The 20,289-nt window shown below is 37.0% G+C and overlaps 1 protein-coding gene across 9 annotated transcripts in view; it reads right to left on the bottom strand.

Annotated features, from left to right (window-relative positions):
• Positions 1-20,289, bottom strand: part of LOC120532692 (dmX-like protein 1) — a 315,909-nt gene that overhangs the window by 197,589 nt on the left and 98,031 nt on the right. For all 9 annotated transcript variants that reach the window (XM_039758971.1, XM_039758979.1, XM_039758975.1 and 6 more), the window contains 5 exons: positions 20,019-20,085; positions 9,973-10,151; positions 9,474-9,663; positions 4,612-4,783; positions 2,378-2,590 (listed from right to left, as the gene is read on the bottom strand). In XM_039758971.1, coding sequence (XP_039614905.1) covers positions 2,378-2,590; positions 4,612-4,783; positions 9,474-9,663; positions 9,973-10,151; positions 20,019-20,085 — 821 coding nt within the window. The remainder of the gene's footprint in view (positions 1-2,377; positions 2,591-4,611; positions 4,784-9,473; positions 9,664-9,972; positions 10,152-20,018; positions 20,086-20,289) is intronic.

Here is a 20,289-nt window from a genome sequence, read left to right as displayed (position 1 = left end):
CAAATCAAATATAGCACGGAGTCCTTCAGCAAATGCATCACTCTCAATACAGTCAAAACTATGACTCAACTTCTTTATATTCCACATCACTAGCATTCTGTAACCTTTGTTAATTTTTTTATAGAAGACAACATTTCCATAGTACAAACTTCAAGTCTTCACATCCACCAAACAATCCACATGCAGTTTCACAGAAGCTTGCATGTATAACAATGCATAAAGGTTGAGTCATGCAGTACAAGTGACCAGTCAGACAACACATATTCATTGAAAGATCTGAACCTTTATATTCAATGTTAATTAATCTTTCACTGTATGTGGCTCAACACAGGTAGGATATTTGATATAAGGAGAGTCACTCAGCTGTGTCATACTATTTGCCTCGCAAATCGCATATTTTATAAATTAAAGACAGCAGACAACATGGAAACTTATGATTTACAGTGATACCTTGAGATACAAGTTTAATTCGTTCCATGACTGAGCTCGTAAGTCAAAATGCTCGTATCTCAAATCATTTTTCCCCATTGAAATTAATTGAAATGAGATTAATTTGTGCAAGCCCCTAAAACACCACCCCAATTTTTTGTTTAATGGCTTCAACATAAGAAAAATGTATTTACAATGATGAAAAATTATATACAAACAAAATAAAACCTAATACATAAAAGAGAATATAAAGAAATAAACATATTGGCGAAGCCGATTAGCATATTGTAATGTTTTTTCTTTCACTTCACATTTGCTTAACTTAATTTTCCTCTTCACTAGTTTTTTTCTTTTTTGGCATGCTTTCGTCACTTTCATTCGCAGGGCGTTTCAATAGAAACCTGTCCAAGGAGCTTTGTTTAGTCCTTCCCTTTAGAATGTTTCTTAAATGATTTCGGCAAGTGTCATTAAATAGCGCCGCTGCACGATCAGTTTCTTCTCAATAAAGTCAAGTGGTAGGCAAGTGTCATTAAACAGTGCCCTTGCACGACCAGTTTCTTTTCAATAAAGTCAAGTGTTAGGCAAGTGTCATTAAATAGCGCCGCTGCACGATCAGTTTCTTTTCAATAAAGTCAAGTGTTAGGCAAGTGTCATTAAATAGCGCCGCTGTACGATCAGTTGTAACTTTTTCAGGATGTGTCTTTTCTTTAAAAAGTTCGAAACTTTTTTCCACATTGCAAACACTTCCTTAATCTCACTTTAAGAGATAACCTCCTCCGCGATACCAATCTCCTGCAGAACCTCCGTATGTTGCTGCATCTGTAGTTCCGTCAACTCCTCTGTCGCCAGTTCCTCGGAATGTGTGGGGACAAGCTCTTTGATGGCTCGTATTTCAAGTTTTGCCTCGTAACTCAAGACAAAAAAACTGACCTAGTAACAGCTTGTATCTCAAAAAACTTGTATGTTGGGGCACATGTATCTCAAGGAACCACTGTATTTAACAGAAGACATACTTGGATATGTAGAAATACCATTATTGCTTTTGATTGAATTGTGGGTTTATAGCAACATACACAAACAACTTCGAAATATGGCAGCGTCCCTGTGCTTAAGTGGTTAAAACTGGAGAAAATACTGAACAGAGGAGCTGAAATTGGGAATTGTTGCGCCTAAGCTGTTTCCTTTGTGCGTCAGGAAGAAAATCAGAGGAGGTTGCAGGCTCTTTCTTTGCAATTTTCAACCCATGGAGTAAGATGCCTGGACATCTCTGTCTCCATCAAGAGGCCATTCAGGACCAAAAACCAAATCAGGCCAGAATAGAAGACGGAAAGCCACCTGGTAGCAAGCATCTACTTAGTAAATGTATTTCTGTCACACTTATTTACTATGTTGGCCATATTATCTATACAAAACATTTATGACATTTTCTCCATTCTTTTGCTGTACACTATCTAGCTGCATGGGGTAATATAAAGTAAAATAAAGGAGAAGTGCTGAGCCACAGTAGCAGTCATCCCTAACAGAGTATGTGATTTGGAGAATTCTCTTTAGATCTACAAGAAAATATGTAGGACTTTACAATGACAAAAGACACTCACCAGGCTGAATATTTATACTTCACTTAAAAGCAAATGAAAATGAACAGGGTCCCCAATCATGAACTAGAATGCAAAATTTTCTTAAAGTTATGTTGTTTTGATCTGCTCCTTTCATTTTATTTCAACTCCCAGATTTTCTCTGTAGGTGAAAATATCTCAAGTACATTATAATCAAATGGAAAGGGGATTTAGGTTTGCATTTGTGCATTGCTGTTATAACAAGGATCTAAAGCCCACAATAATTATAAATCTACACTAAAATTTCTTTAAAATTTCTGCCATTTATCTGTTAAAATACAATCTTTATTTAAATATAAGAGTAAAAAGTGCATATTTTTGATTTAGCATACCCTCATCTGATTTGCTGTTCCCCTCACATTGTTCTTCAGTGCTGGTTTCTAGAGACTGATGGTCAAGGCTTCTTCTCAGCTGCTGTAAAAATACTTCCATGGACAAAGTAAAGTGCAATTCTTTGTTGTTCAGCCAGTGTACAACAAAGGGACTGGTCAGTTCATTTTCATCATCTTGACTCAGTGAAGATATAGAAGGAAGTAACGGAATGTCTACAAAATATACATAAATGTACATTAGTGTATAGTCAGACAAATATATTTGGATCCTAAAAAAAGGTGTATTAAATATATTATAAAGTATCTAATACTCAGAGTGCCTGTGAAATACATGGCTATACCTTAAGACAAGTACATTTCTAAATCTGTTTGAAACATTTTGACAACCAGTTAGTAATTCTTGTTTAATGCAACCCTTTTGAGCAACTCTTGGAAGCTTTGTATTTTAATCTCAAAACCAAACAAAGATATCTTTTAAACACCGCAAATTACAGAAAATTAGGAATACAATAAACTATTTTAATCCATATATATACTGTATATAAAAGTTAATTTTTATTTCAATAAAAAGGTTGATGTCTTTGTTGATATTTTAAGCTAGTATCTCAATTTTATCTTTTATTTATGAAAGGTGAACTCTGAGGTTACAGTCAGCATTTCTTATGCAGCTGCTATAATTCGTTTTTGAGGTGCACAGGAGCTGAAAAACGTTTTTTCCATTTATATTGTTGGTGGAGAATAGAATGAAAAGCTTTAATGTTTTGTTCTGTACTTTGAAATTACTCTTTTTATCAGGCAGCTGTAAATTGACTATAGAATTTTTTTTAAAGTCTAATAAACTGTTTTTGTAGTTATGTGCAAAACAATGTGTGCGTAAAATAATAATTTAAAAAAAAAAAATAAAAAATCACAAAACAAATTATGTTTTACTTCCAGCACAACCTGTCATTGACTCAAGAAGAAAGGTGTTAATTTCATATCTAGAAATTATTTCATGTCATTTAGTATTTAAACAAACATCTGTATAGAAAAATAAAGCACCAGACACATTTCTTGTTATGCGCATTTTGTTGAATCATTAGACATGTGTTATTTTTGTCCTGATAAGCAAAAACCCACTTTGCTAATTGCATCCTAAAGATGTATTAAACTGAATCTCCATGACAAAAAGTGAGTTTCAACCATCATCTGCTGGAATAAACAACAACAAATGAGCAATTGCAAGGTACTCTAATGCATATTTTTGATTTAGCATATCCTCAACCCTAATGGAGTTGGGGTGGTTGGGGTGTACTAATTCCGTACATAGAGTTTCCTATAGAGAAAATGTAATAATGTGAGTAATGATGCGTTTTAGTGTATCCTTATGTAAAATATGCATTACATTTTTAAAAACAAAGAAAAAAAAGGATCTTCTAAGTTAAATACAATCTTAAAATGAATTACAAAGAAAATCAAATAAAAAAGGGGGGGAGATTAGGAACAGCATAATACTATGACTAATCACAGGCCAATAATCCTAATTTGAAATGTCTATTTTTAAAATAAGACAGGCCACTTGTTTACATTTTCATTATCATATTAATAAAAACTGTAAAAAAAAAAAAACATGCATTAATTTGTCTTCACGTGTATCATCATTTAATGGATTTAAACATTGTAGTTTGATTTGAGAGAATTATAAAAACTGAATAGTATCAAAAAGGATTTAACATAATTGTCAAATTTGCATTCTTACATACGATTTTTTCGAATTACTTTCTAAGCGTGATTTAAATTAGTAATTTATAAAAATATCCAAGTTATAGTAAAAAAAATTTCTTGCCTTTGCCTGTATATCCATGACTGAAAACAAAAGCTTCTTTTTCTAAAATATCTGAGAAAGATGTCAATATTTATAGTTGGATACTGACACTTTGATTTGCAATAGCTTATGTTAAAAGTTCAAACTTCTACAGGACATTTAAGTCTTTTAAATTTACAACTGAGCATCATAAAACTAACATCTGGGAGAAAAACTTGATTAGGTAATAACGGACTACATCATTTGTTTCAATTAAACCACTCATTCTGATATTGCTTTGCTTTAAAAATAAAAACAAAAACTTTAAAAACAAAAATACAATTTTAAAATCTTGAGTATTAAATAAGCATCTATTTTCTATTTTGAATTTAGAGAAAAGTAACTGGTAGAACACACTATTCATTCAGATAAATATGTAGTCTTTAGTTACCTGTTGCAGGGTTGATGCTGGCAGCAATATGAAAGTGACAAAGTGCATTTGCGTGCAGAGCCGAGTTGTTCCTGTGTACCTCATGAGTATCTCGCTGATGAGGCAAATATCCCATATGTGCCACTAAACCAGCTGCTCTCCTCCTTCCTTTATGAAGCTGATTTATGTTTAGCTGAAAACAAGTTGCACATGTTATTTAAGAGAATATATCTACATTTGGATGTGGGACCCATGTCACATTACATTGTCAAAATCTTTCATTAAAATATAGCTAGTACAATCAGAAATATAGGAATATTAGAATGTTAACCCTTCATTTTTTCAGTAAGTGAAATTCTCTATAAATGACCTAATGTAACTACTAAGTACAAAAATTAATTGAAAACAGATAGAGAATCAAAGAAAACATATTGACATGTACTATTATTGATACAGTTACACATAAAAATACAAAAAAAGTTTAATTAACACATGAATTTAATTGTAAACTGTTTAGATTGATGTACAGGGTGGGCCATTTATATGGATACACCTTAATAAAATGGGAATGGTTGGTAATATTAACTTCCTGTTTGTGGCACATTAGTATATGTGACGGGGGAAACTTTTCAAGATGGGTGGTGACCATGGTGGCCATTTTGAAGTTGGCCATTTTGGATCCAACTTTTGTTTTTCAATAGGAAGAGGGTCATGTGACACATCAAACTTATTGGGAATTTCACAAGAAAAACAATGGTGTGCTTGGATTTAACGTACCTCTATTCTTTCATGAGATATTAAGTATATCAGTATATAAGTTTCTGACCACTTATAAAATGTGTTCAATGTGTTGCCCATTGTGTTGGATTGTCAATGCAACCCTCTTCTCCCACTCTTCACACAATGTGGTGGTGCACCATCTTGCTGGAAAAACTCAGGGAACGTGCCAGCTTCAGTGCATAAAGAGGGAAACACATCATCATGTAGCAATTTCGCATATCCAGTGGCCTTGAGGTTTCCATTGATGAAGAATTGCCCCACTATCTTTGTACCCCATATACCACACCATACCATCAATTTTTTTGTTCCAACAGTCTTGGAGGGATCTATCCAATGTGGGTTAGTGTCAGACCAATAGCGGTGGTTTTGTTTGTTAACTTCACCATTCACATAGAAGTTTGCCTCATCACTGAACAAAATCTTCTGCGTAAACTGAGGGTCCTGTTCCAGTTTTTGTTTTGCCCATTCTGCAAATTCAGTGCGCCGATCTAGGTCATCCTCGTTGAGATGCTGCAGTAGCTGGAGTTTGTAAGGGTGCCATTTGTGAGTAGCTAATATCCGCCGAAGGGATGTTCGACTAATGCCCCTCTCCAGTGACATGCAGCGAGTGCTACACTGTGGGCTCTTGCTGAATGAAGCCAGGACAGCCACTGATGTTTCTTTATTAGTGACAGTTTTCATGCGTCCACATTTTGGCAAATCCAACACTGAACCAGTTTCACGAAACTTAGCAAGCAGTTTGCTAACTATAGCATGGGAGATGGGTGGTCTCGTAGGGTGTCTTGCATTGAAATCTGCAGCAATGACCCGGTTACTGCGTTCACCAGACATCAACACAATTTCTATCCGCTCCTCACGTGTTAACCTCTGCGACATGTGAATGGCTGTAAACAAAGATAAACTTGTAAATAACTCATGAAAGAATAAAGTTAGGTTAAAACCAAGCACACCATTGTTTTTCTTGTGAAATTCCCAATAAGTTTGATGTGTCACATGACCCTCTTCCTATTGAAAAAACAAAAGTTGGATCCAAAATGGCCGACTTCAAAATGGCCACCATGGTCACCACCCATCTTGAAAAGTTTCCCCCCCTCAGATATACTAATGTGCCACAAACAGGAAGTTAATATCACCAACCATTCCCATTTTATTCAGGTGTATTCATATAAATGGACCACCCTGTAGAGTAGGGAAGGGCATAAAGAAAACAATTGACAGGAAACCATTGATGTAAATAGGAATTGTATCATTATATATACAGACAGAAACTGATTGTGTTGGAATACCCCTATAATGTATCTATTGGAATGTATTCTGTTACTCTTGTAGTAGCAAAATGCATTACATTTTTCATTCCAACATATGCAACCGTTAGCACTGCTGTTGAGAATCCCACCGCTGTAAAACTGAGGAAACAAATAAAGTGCCAGTATAACTTAATAAAGGAAAAAAATATATAGGAAAATATACAAGAGATAAAAAGGAATGGAAGAGGGTACACTAATCTCATTCAAGTCTATTAAACATTCTGATGATCGGATCTCCTTAATATAGCAAAATGGGAGTTGGAATAAATTGTGTAAATAAAAAAATAAAAAAAACTATTAACAGTTATAAAGAGGGCAGGATGGCCTTGCAGGACCCAGGTTTGACAGCCCCACAGTCAACGCTCAGCTACTTCCCTCTATGTAACAATCACTGATAACCAATGGTATTATTACTTATTCTTTTTTTTTTTATCATGTTCTTATATATAAAATGTATTTAATTAGGTTGCAGCTTTTGTGATGTATGCTATCTGTTGCAATGAAAAATACAATACATTCTAGTATTACATGCAACAAACACCTTGAACTAGACATGTCATGAGTGACATTTATTTACTCTACACTTAAATTTAAACATTAGAAAAATAGTCCATGACTGACAAACGCCACATTACAGATTTCACTTTGTCCTGAATAACTGAAGAAAAACAGAAAAAACTAAAATATAGAAGTCATGTGTATAAAAAAATATATATATTTCATGTTCAGTAACTAACCATCTTGAGGAGAAATATCTTTCAGTAATAACCATATTGGAAGACTTTCTGCCCTCCTTACAACACTGCTTCACTGCATTTTTGCTTGATGACATTCATTTATGCATAGCTATCTTAAGCAACCTGAGAGCATTTATTTTTTGGCAAAATTACTGCATTTTCTACATGGAATAACAAAGCAAAAAAGTGTTTTTGTAATGACTGAAATGATTCTGCCTCAGGCTTTTAGATGACAGTGAATTTGAGTTTACCAAAATCACGTCACTGAATATTGCATTTGGAGGTACAAAATACATCTTTGCACTATAACAAGTGACTATAACAAAAAAGAGAGCTTTGTGGAATTTCTCCTAGCCCCATGCTCAGTCTTCCTTCTTTTGTATTTTAGCCATAAACCCCCTCCTGAGGTCACTGATATCAGTATACAACTACCTTTAGAGACTCCCAGTTAGTGCTGGGCGGTATGACCAAAATTCTACATTGCGGTATTTTTCAAAATTATACCGGTTTCACACTATTCAACGGTATTTTTTCCAATGTATGAGTGGATGTTAACCACATTTTCTACTGCAATTACTGCAGTAGACTGGCTAAGAATAACCTATTCCACTGTCATGAGAAAACATTGTACAAAAAAACATTTTAATGTGCACCCAAATATAATACAGGTTTGCAGGGCCCCATAAAGTTTTCAAGGGGGAGGCACTAATGAAGAGAAGGAATCACATTGCATGACAGTTGCAGTCAAAATTTAGAAACTTTTGTAAACATCTTAAAGTATAATTTTGACAACATATTTTCAAACATCGCATTTAGACTTAGTAAAATATCCAGAGATGCTTGTCAAAAGTTGTATTGCACTGAACATGTCTTAGAAAAGGAATAAATAGTAAATATTTTTTGTAAACCAACTACACTTTGTTAATGTTAACCATCTCTGTCCACTGACACGTTGGCTATATGGGTTGTAATGGCATTGATTGTCTCAATTCACCACTTGCTTTTTTTATTGTAGGCAGTACCTCTAGCAAACACATCTACAAGTGACGTCTAACTAGAGTGTCTTCTAGCTTTTCAGTTTTACCCAAGGACGTGGAGGGTGCCAATCATAGTTCCATACATTCATGGCACTCCAAAGCATGTTTGTGGCTAAGGTGGTGCAGCAAATTGATCGTGTTGCTGCCTCCGGCGACAATTTTAGCTCAACAGCATTTGCAGTAAATAGTTGTTTGATCCACATCCAACCTTTTAAAACCAAAGTATCTCCAGAAAACAGACACGGCTCCTTTTATCAGCAAAAGTTCTTCTGTGTCATCATGTTCAACTTTATCGTCTGCTGCAGCTTTAGTTTCAGAATGTTCTCTGTCCATTTTCACCGCTCAATACCTCCACTAACGCATATACTCTTTTGCATGCATGTTTTGCGGTGTAGCAGTGATCCCGCCTTAAACAGTTTCCTGCTGCGCCACATTCCGAGCGTTGTTTAGGCTATTTAAACTGCTGTTGGGGTATAAGAAAAATCCATATCATAACAAAAATAATGAAGATCCCCTATTTTCACCGCTCAATACCTCCACTAACGCATATACTCTTTTGCATGCATGTTTTGCGGTGTAGCAGTGATCCCGCCTTAAACAGTTTCCTGCTGCGCCACATTCCGAGCGTTGTTTAGGCTATTTAAACTGCTGTTGGGGTATAAGAAAAATCCATATCATAACAAAAATAAAAAAAAAATTTCGGTATGAACCGATATACCCTCCCAGCACTAGGTGTTCATGAATCATTAAGTAGCTCCAACAAGTGCATATTCCTCAAAGTTTTTTTGTTACCTCTGGGCCTTCCACTTCTATTTCTATAATGGTTAGATCCCGTTTGCCCTCTTCTTTCAAAACAGTAACAGACACCTTTGTATGAAGTCTCCTGTTCCTTATTGTGTGTGTATGTCTTTGTCAGTATTAAACTATTGCCACTGCTCTGAGGAGGCATGCAAATAAGAATTTCATTGTCCTATGCTCACATGACAATAAACCTGACCTTAAATGACTTTTAGGAAACTTACCTCTAAGGTGTCCTGTACTTGGTCTTTGCTGGTAGCTTGCCTACTATGACCAGTAGTTGAAGTCACAGACTCAGTACTGCGATTGTGGCGAACTCCAGACAATAAGCTATCATTAGGTAAAAGAGTCTCTGTCCAAAGACGACACACATTATCTTTGCAACATGTTAGCAAGACATTACAAACAGAACCCCTGGGGGAAAGAAGACATCTAAGTTATAATGATGAATTTTCAAAAACATTCAAAAAAAATTTAAAAGTATACTTTTAAAAGATTAGATAAACATTATTAAAAGGCAGAGAGAAAAATAAAGTATATAATTATGAAACAGCATTGCAAAGCAAGCTATATTTATTACTAAGTCAGGAAACTATTATTATATCTTCTTTTAAATTAAAGCATTTTTAAGTAAAACAAACAACAACCTAACTACTGTAACCAAGAAAAAAAAACAATTTTAATTGATTTTCTTTATAAAGAGATAACTTATTTTATATTGACCTTGGCATATATTTACTTGTTTTCCTCCATGCAAAGCCTGTGACTGTGCGTGGGTGAGCAAGATACACAAACGAGTAGTCAGCCTCACTTTGCATTGTTCTTTCTGGAAGATTAACCAGGGGCATCGTTGCAGTCTGCCAGTTACTTGTGCTATACCATACTTTCACAAGGCAGTCATCCTTGAAAAACAAATAAATAATACTTAAATAAATGACAATGCTTTTACAAAATATTTAGCTTATATAATGTTACACAAAAACACCACAATTTGTCAAAAAACACAGAGATGTGTTTCTCTGAGTTATTCCCCGCTAATATTTAGCTTTAGCTCTTTTAGTGCTTGGCAGAAACAAAGTTGACAATAAAGAAGTGAATTTTAAAATAGAACATAAAGAATTTAGTTCTTCAAATAAGTTTACTGTGAACACTTGTGGATAAGCAGAGAGTTTTAAGATCAAAAATAGATTCAATAAATTTAATAAAGATAAGATAAAAGCCAAGCAGCTTGAGAGAAAATGGCATTATAAACCGTCGGTGCCTTCTGTGATCCTGGGAAATGTGAACTCACTACCAAATAAGATCTGACAAATGTCAGAACCTACAGAGAATGCAGCTTGCTGTGTTTTAGTGAAACGTGGCTAACAACTACCATCCCAGATGCTAACGTGGAGCTACCCGGGTTTAGCACAGTTAGAGCAGAAAGAGACGCAAATACAGCGGGAAGAAGAAAGGAGGAGGATTCGCTCTCTATGTCAATACAAAGTGGTGCAACTCAGGAAATGTAAACAATAGAATCTCCAATTGCTGCAGGGACATCGAACTGTTGGCCTTAAGTCTGCGTGCCTGTTACTTGCCCAGAGAGTTTGGACACGTGATTGTTGTTATTGTTTACATCCCCCCTCAAGCGAACGCGGTGACAGCGAGTGACGTCATCCATTCCACAGTTGCTAAATTACAAACGCAGCACCTTGAGGCACTTGTGCTAATCTCTGGAGACGCTGGATAAAACATTACCTGCCTTCTTCCAGTATGTGGACTGTAACACCCGGGGAAATAGGACTATCAACCTACTTTTTGCAAACGTTAAAGACGCATACAGCGCCACCCCGCTGCCTGCGTTTGGGAAAGCAGATTATAACCTGGTTCTGCTTCAGCCTCACTACAAACCAAGAGTGATAGCGCTACCTACAACCACACGCTCATTCAGGAAGTGGTCCCCTGAGGCAGAGCAGGCTCTGAGACTGGGATATACTGCTGGGGTCACATACTGAGAACATTGAAGAGGCTGTTGACTGCACAACTGATTACATCAACTTCTGTATGGACATTGTAGTTCCAGTAAGAACAATACGCTGCTATGCTAACAACAAGCCATGGATTACAAGTGACATTAAAGGCCTTTTGATCTAGAGGAAAAGGGCTTTTAAAGGTGGTGATCAGCATGAGCTCAAGCGTGCAGAAGGAACTCGAGTCCAGCTCAGGGCGAAAGAGCAGTACAGGAGAAAGTTGGAGCAGAAGTTGAAGAATAACAGCATGAAGGAAGTGTGGGATGGAGATGAAGATTATCATTGGATGCAGCTCGAAGCGGGGTGCCACCATCAATTGAGATGTGGAGAGAGCAAATGAAAAACTTCTTTAATAGATTTGATCACCCTAACCCACTCTCACCTCGGAGTACTGCATCCTCCAACCATCCTTCTGTTGATACCAGCATAGGTGAGACATCCCCACCCACAATTACAGCAGCCCATGTGAGCAGAGAGCTGAGAAGACTTCATGCCAGCAAAGCAGCGGGTCCAGATGGTGTATCGCCACGACTGCTGAAGGCCTGTGCGTTGGAACTGGGGAGTCCTCTACAGCACATCTTCAAGCTGAGCCTGGAACAGGGGAGAGTCCCGAGGCTTTGGAAAACATCTTGTATCACCCCAGTCCCAAAGGTATCACGTCCTAATAAGCTGAATGACTTCCGGCCTGTTGCTCTGACGTCACATGTGATGAAGACCATGGAGCGGCTGCTGCTTCACCACCTGAGGCCACAGGTCCGCGCCCTCGACCCTCTGCAGTTGCATACCAGGAGAAGGTGGGATGAGGATGCCATCAGCTATATGCTACACCGATCCATCTCCCACTTGGACAGAGGCAGTGGTGCTGTAAGAATTATGTTTTTGGACTTCTCTAGCGCCTTCAACACCATCCAACCTCTGCTCCTTAGGGACAAGCTGACTGAGATGGGAGTAGACTCACACCTGGTGGCATGGGTTGTGGACTATCTTACAGACAGACCTCAATATGTGCATCTTGGGAACTGCAGGTCTGACATTGTGGTGAGCAACACAGGGCGCCGCGGGGACTGTACTTTCTCGGTCCTGTTCAGTCTATATACATCAGACTTCCAATATGACTCGAGTCCTGCCACGTGCAAAAGTTCAGCTGATGACACTGCTATTGTGGGCTGCATCAGGAGTGGGCAGGAGGAGGAGTACAGGAAGCTAATCAAGACTTTGTTAAATGGTGTGACTAAAACCATTTAAGACCTAAACACCAGCAAGACCAAGGAGCTGGTGGTGGATTTTAGGAGGCCCAGGCCCCTCATTGACCCTGTGATCATCAGAGGAGACTGTGTGCAGACCTATAAATACCTGGAAGTGCAGCTGGATGACAAATTGGACTGGACTGCCAATACTGATGCTCTGTGTACGAAAGGTCAGAGCCGATTATACTTTCTTAGAAGGCTGGCGTCCTTCAACATCTACAATAAGATGCTGCAGATGTTCTACCAGACGGTTGTGGCGAGTGCCCTCTTCTATGTGGTGGTGTGCTGAGGAGGCAGCATAAAGAGGAAGGATGCCTCACGCCTGGACAAACTTGTTAAGAAGGCAGGCTCTATTGTAGGAGTAAAGTTGGACAGTTTAACATCTGTAGCAGAGCAACGGGCATTAAGAAAACTCCTGTCAATCATGAAGAATCCACTGCATCCACTGAACAGTGTCATCTCCAGGCAGATGAGTAGTTCCACTGACAGACTGAGGAGATTGTGTAGAAGGAAAATTTTTTATTAGCATGAGAGGATAGCAAATTAACCTATAGAGCCATAAAAAGTAATTAAAAGCTTCGAAAATATTAAGATTAAGCATAAATTAGAATGTTAAGCAAATAAGATAGGTCTAGCAAATAGTTAACTAAAAAATCAGTTATATTGCATTATTTTTTAGGCTTACATTAAAATTTCCAAAGTAAGAAAAGAACAGCTAATTGATACACCGAGACCAGTTTTGGACAGGATAAGAGTTTAAGAACACCTGTGATTCAAGGCTAGGAAGCGATAGCACAGAGAAGATGCCTCTGAAAGCAGCTGGGCTGATGAATCAGCAGAAAGGCAACAAAAGGCTTTTGCTGTAAGCAGGGTCACGCTGACATAATGCATGAAGAGAAAATCTTAGTAAATTCAGGCATTAGCAAAAATACTAGAAGAATATATTAGCAATTAACTTTAGTGTAGAAATTAAGACAAATCAAGCATGCCAAGCAATGATCAAATGAAAGCACATACTATACTTCTTTTTAATTAAAGCTTAAGCTTCAGGTCACTATTATAAAAAGTTTGGAAGGCTTAAGAGAGAAAACGATGAGAGGAAACCCATATATGGAATCGAAGCCTTGGCCAGTTAGAGAAAATGGGAACAGCATAGAAAGATAAATTACACAAGGGGGCCAGTGATAGGAAAAGTAATGAGATAATAAGGGTTCCCATGGAAACTGAAGGTTCGGCCGGACAGGAGTAAAAGGGAGTCAGAGAAGATGGGCAAAAGAGCTCATTATAGCGAGGTCAGAAAAGATAGGAAATGACATAAGAAAAAGCCCAAAGATGGTAAAAGGAAGCCATCCACCCAGTCTTAGACCCATCAAAATAAGCCGAACAGACACCAAGAGGAATAATGGACTGTAAAACCAGGTGCAGAATGAGCTAATGGAATGAGGTAAAAATGATAAGAAATTGTTATAAAAACTTCAATTGTTGTAATGATCAGTGCTCAATCTCATTCGGCCGAAATGGGTTGAGTCCATGTGGTTGATTTATTGCAATAAAGCCTTAAAACTCTGTCTGTCTATCTCGAGTCCTAATAGCCTTTATTTTTAGGTAAAAAGCCTTCTGAAGATTAATTTTTCGCCACGACAATCGTTACTCCCCCACGCTATGCGACTCTTCAATTCCACCTAGGGGAGTAACTGCTAACATTACTCAAAGTTATTGTCTGCTTTTACATGCATTTGTATTACTATTTAATTTAATATTGGTTTTTGTATCAGTATACTGCTGCTGGATTATGTGAATTTCTCCTTGGGATTAATAAAGTATCTATCTAAATTGTTATTCATTTCGAATGTATGAAAAGGCCATGAAATTCCTATACAGAAAATAATGACGATGAGAGGTACAAATTATAGAATCATATCTGAAGCATAATTCTTTCCCTGTAACTCATTTCCCAATAACATAGATAATAGAGAAATCGTCATTTATTATGTGCCCAGCTTTTACTAATAACTGAATTAGTACAACAGTCAGCAAACCATACAAAATATCTAATCAGAACCTCAACAATATTGGTAAAGAATGTCTAACCAAAGCACAGTCTTTATAGTAGAACACAAGCTCTATCCAAAACATACTGTGAGAGATCTCAGAGCTGACACCTGCAAAGACATCTCCACAATACAGTATTATGAAGCAATACAGCATGAAGACATGAGCAACTTTTTAATAAGGGACAATGACTTTGTGTCCTTCTACTGAAGATCAGGGCTTGAAGTGGGCTGTTGAAAACTGGTATGGTGTACCTGCTTTATTCCATTTTTCGCACAGCATATCAGCATCTCTCACTTTGAAGAGGACCCCCAAATTCCCAGCCATCTGATCCAACGTACGTATATCACGGTCTCTTGGAGAAGGACCAAAGTACTTAATTAAGGAATCATGAAAATGTGCAACACACCAACTGGAGGACCAAGGAGTCAACAAAAAGTACTGGCAATTATTTATTTCCAAATACAAGAAAAAAGCAAAAGCAAAAAAAATAAACACATACTAAACCTTTGTGGGGGCGACTGTTAAGATGCCAGCAGAAGATCTGGATAAACACAGAATTACAGGTTGTCAAACAACCATGAATGGGAGACATCTTATGGCTCCAGACAGGTAAACACCACCCCAAGAAGAGATGGGGTGCTATTGGTAATGGGACATTTTTTTTTCTATCTGCAGTTCTGAGGGGTGTGGACTGAAAACTGTGCAACAGTACTTCTGGTTTTCCATGACCATGTCCCACCTCTTTCAGGAATGATCCCTTTAAACCTACATACAGTATCTGCCACCGAGAGGAGGCAGTCAACGTTCAGAATGCCAGCAACTGAAGGGCTCTTTTTCATTTATGCTTTAAAGCATGCTATTTATTGTGACCTTTTAACATCCCTGCTTTACTTTAAACAGGAGCCCACTGGCTCCCCAAACGTTTCTGGCTTCCTCAGCTCTATTTTCTCAACAGTGAACATAGTCACATTTTATTTACTTGTTGGTTCAGAGTGTTCCAAACAGTTTTTGTTATGTTAAGGGATATGATATCTAAACTTGGTACAAGACCTGACAGACTGGGCACAAATGAAAATTGAATCCAGTGTTCTGAATTTGTTGAAGCCAGTTTTTGGAAAGAAATTCATAAAATGCTGAATTTTTTTCAGTTCTATTTAGTTGATATTGGTGTTAAAGTAAGGTTTTTTATTTATATAAAGATGTTCTTTAAAAAAGCAAGAGTGTTATACACACGACTCCTCTGTAATCTGCAGCAACTTTACTACATAATCAGAATAACAGCTATTTATTTTGGGCATGTAATTCTGATGAAATAATGGCAAAAACTCCTTAAGGCATTAGGGTTAAACACAAAAGGCATTTTTTTGAGAAAATAATAACATCACTATCTCAATCTCTCTTAAATGGATTGTTTTATTGCTTAACAGTTTGCAAAATGTTAGGAGAAGTGTGTCACTACCTTTAAAGCATTGTTTTTTTCTGATGAAGTTTATAATCCCATTCACGTATCTCCACTTCATCATACTTTGAATGATTCCCCTGACATTGTAAAGTAGGGCTGTATTTCTCTGGAACCTTCAAAACCTAAGAATATGGTTCATCCAGGGTCAGAATTACAGGCACACCTCAGCATGAGTACCTCTGGAATAGTCACATATACTGTACAATGTAATACACCATACAGTGCATCCGGAAAGTATTCACAACGCATCACTTTCTCCACATTTTGTTATGTTACTGCCTTATTCCAGAATGGATTAAATTCATTTTTTTTCCTCAGAATTCTACACACAACACCCCATAATGACAACATGAAAAAAGTTTACTTGAGGTTTTTGCAAATTTATTAAAAATAAAAAAATTGAGAATACACATGTACATAAGTATTCACAGCCTTTGCCATGAAGCTCAAAATTGAGCTCAGGTGCATCCTGTTTCCCCAGATCATCCTTGAGATGTTACTGCAGCTTAATTGGAGTCCACCTGTGGTAAATTCAGTTGATTGGACATGATTTGGAAAGGCACACACCTGTCTATATAAGGTCCCACAGTTGACAATTCATGTCAGAGCACAAACCAAGCATGAAGTCAAATGAATTCTCTGTAGACCTCCGAGACAGGATTGTCTCGAGGCACAAATCTGGGGAAGGTTACAGAAAAATTTTTGCTACTTTGAAGGTCCCAATGAGTACAGTGGCCTCCATCATCCGTAAGTGGAAGAAGTTCGAAACCACCAGGACTCTTCCTAGAGCTGAGGGAGCTAAACTGAGTGATCGGGGGAGATGGGCCTTAGTCAGGGAGGTGACTAAGAACCCGATGGTCACTCTGTCAGAGCTCCAGAGATCCTCTGTGGAGATAGGAGAACCTTCCAGAAGGACAACCATCTCTGCAGCAATCCACCAATCAGGCCTGTATGGTAGAGTGGCCAGAAGGAAGCCACTCCGTAGTAAAAGGCACATGGCAGCCCACCTGGAGTTTGCCAAAAGACACCTGATGGACTCTCAGACCATGAGAAACAAAATTCTCTGCTCTGGTCTGATGAGACAAAGACTGGACTCTCTGGTGTGAATGCCAGGCGTCACGTTTGGAGGAAACCAGGCCAATACCAACCCTACAGTGAAGCATGGTGGTGGCAGCATCATGCTGTGGGGATGTTTTTCAGCGGCAGGAACTGGGAGACTAGGCAGGATAAAGGGAAAGATGACTGCAGCAATGTACAGAGACATCCTGGATGAAAACCTGCTCCAGAGCGCTCCTGACCTCAGACTGGGACACAGCCAGGACACAGCCAAGATATCAAAGGAGTGGCTTCAGGACAACTCTGTGAATTTCCTTGAGTGGCCTAGCCAGAGCACAGACTTGAATCCGATTGAACATCTCTGGAGAGATCTTAAAATGGCTGTGTACCGATGTTTCCCATCCAACCTGATGGATCTTGAGAGGTGCTGCAAAGAGGAATGGGCGAAACTGGCCAAGGATAGGTGTGCCATGCTTGTGGCATCATATTCAAAAAGACTGGAGGCTGGAATTGCTGCCAAAGGTGCATCAACAAAGTATTGAGCAAAGGCTGTGAATACTTATGTACAAGTGATTTCACATTTTTTTTATTTTAAATAAAATTGCAAAAACCTCAAGTAAGCTTTTTCACGTTGTCATTATGGGGTGTTGTGTGTAGAATTCTGAGGAAAAAATTTATTTAATCCATTTCGGAATAAGGCTGTAACATAACAAAATGTGGAAAAATGATGCGCTATGAATACTTTCCTGCACTGTAGGTTGTCTTAAAATGCCTGTAGGAGAAGGCAGCAAGGTTATTATAGTTAACGAAAACTAAAATCAAAACTGAAACTATTATTAAAAAAACATTTTTGTAAACTGAAATAATTAACAAAACTGAAATGAAAAACTAAAACTAAATGAAACTTTTAAAGTACCTGGAAAGACTAACTGAAATAAAATAATTTACTAAAATATTTTTAGTTTTAGTTTTTGAATGAATATTCTTGCCGTTAGTCTTTAACCCTTGTAAGTTTTAACTCTAAAATAAGAAAGTCATTCACCACGAGCCGTCCGCACATATTCATCCAGTGAACAGCAGCTGGTGACAGAGGACAGGTGTTCACACAGCATTTGCTGTGACAGAGCAAGCTGAATGTGTGTGCGTAAAGCGTATGAAATAAAAAGCGATTTACATGCCGCCTTTCTTTGTGCTTGTTGTACAGTATATCAAGATGTAATTCAAACGGCTTAAATCAAAATGTGCTGGTCAACAAAATGTTTACCATATGGACCGAAAAATCACAAGTGAGTAACGTTTCAGTTTATTTCTCAGGTGACTACTGTTTGTTGACAGCAATTTACCTGCCACTTCACACAGGAGAAATCATTTTTACTTTTTCATATACAAAGTACAGAGAAAGTATAGTAATCATGAAAAAAATCGACTTCAATATTTTGACGAATCTTGACGTTACAGACCTCCCAGAATCCAAAAATACCGTTTTTTGGAATTGTGTGTGTGCACATGTCTGTGTGTAAACATGATAAAAACGCAACTAGATAGATGGAAGAAATTCAGCATGTGGTTGTTTTTTTTATTCATTCAGCTGCACAGTCCGATTTATTCAACTTTACTTTTATAATAATTGTTCAATATATTATAAATTTGATTTGTTGTTGACGGTTTCTTAATGTACATAATATAAAAATATAGTCATTGTCTTGCAGTTTACTCCTCAAATATCCATCCCTATATCTGAGTATACAAGAAAGTCTAGGGGAGACCACTCCCAGTTTCTGAACATAAAACGGCACTGCTCGAAAGACTGACTAGGTCATCATACAAGATCAGCATATTGTTGCTGGCCAATCACTTTTGCTCTAAAAACATTGTTTAACAATGAAGCGATACAAACAAAGGTAGGTAGGTGAAGACAGTCTGCCAAGTGACAAAAAACTAAACATACTAATGGATTTTTGCATTTATTCTGTATTTATTAATTTATCTTTTTATTTCATATTCACAACTCAAAATACTTGATATTGCCCTTAAATGCTTGTTTTTCTTTGTTTCCCTCAATACAGCTAGGTGGGATCTACACACTGATTCAAGTCCAAGAGCCCTGTTCTTCCTAAGCCTCCATGATTTCATGAGAAAATATTTTAAACATTATAAAATTGTGTAAAATTGTTCATATTCAGTATCTAGTTTTGATTATGCTCATTTTTATCAGACAAAAACAAAACCAGATAGTAAACCATGTAGTGTAGAAAGCTTTCACGAACATTAAACTCATATCCAAATCTGTTAAGTGTACAGTTCTGTCTGATTGTGACACATGCCATAATTACTAAAACTGAAACTAATAGATATAAAAATAAAATAGAAATGTCTTTGTGAAATAAAAACTAAAAAAACACGATGAAGGAAAACTAAAACTAAACTGAGTTTCCAAGTAAGGTCAGACAAAATATAGAAATAACTAATATAAAAAGGCAAAACTAATAAAAATACACGATGAAGGAAAACTAAAACTAAACTGAGTTTCCAAGTTACCAAGCTTCATACATTTAACAATAACTTTTTGTACAGACAGAAATAAATTCTGACAGTCAGACTTCAAAAATGATTTTTAAATTGCTGTGGTTGTTGAGCATTATGTAGAATTTAGCATTTAAAATAAACATGCATTGTACATGCAGCACACGGTAGATAAATAACAAAGAATATGTGCAGAATCTTTTAGGAAATAGTGTAGTACATAACTTGTTCTTCAGTGTTTATAAAACAAGATCACACACAACAAAAATGTACAAATCACATATTTTCACATATGAAACTGAGCACCAAATATATATCTCTATATCGACAGACAGACATGCATACATACATAAACACATGCACACAAATAGTATGCATAAATAAACAACTCACATACACATACTCACATGCACATACCTTTCCTGCTGTGGCAAAAAACTCCCCATCTGGAGAAAATTTCATAAGATGTACTGGAGATGAAGTTCTAAGAAAAGTTACCAAAAAAAAAAAGTTTAATATATATTACTAACTATAATACTTTATAAACCAACAAAAATGTGTACATGTGCAATCAAAATTATTATAAATACCGTATATGCTTGAAATGTAATGCTTACACATTAATCCGAATTAATTTGGTTAATGTGACACAACAAACAAACATTCTTCTCCCCTTTATCCATACTAG

This window comes from Polypterus senegalus, chromosome 7 (assembly GCF_016835505.1).
Source record: "Polypterus senegalus isolate Bchr_013 chromosome 7, ASM1683550v1, whole genome shotgun sequence".
NCBI classification, from domain to species: domain Eukaryota; kingdom Metazoa; phylum Chordata; class Cladistia; order Polypteriformes; family Polypteridae; genus Polypterus; species Polypterus senegalus.
The sequence above is the reverse complement of the archived record's forward strand: the minus strand, read 5'-3'. Positions and strand labels throughout refer to the sequence as shown.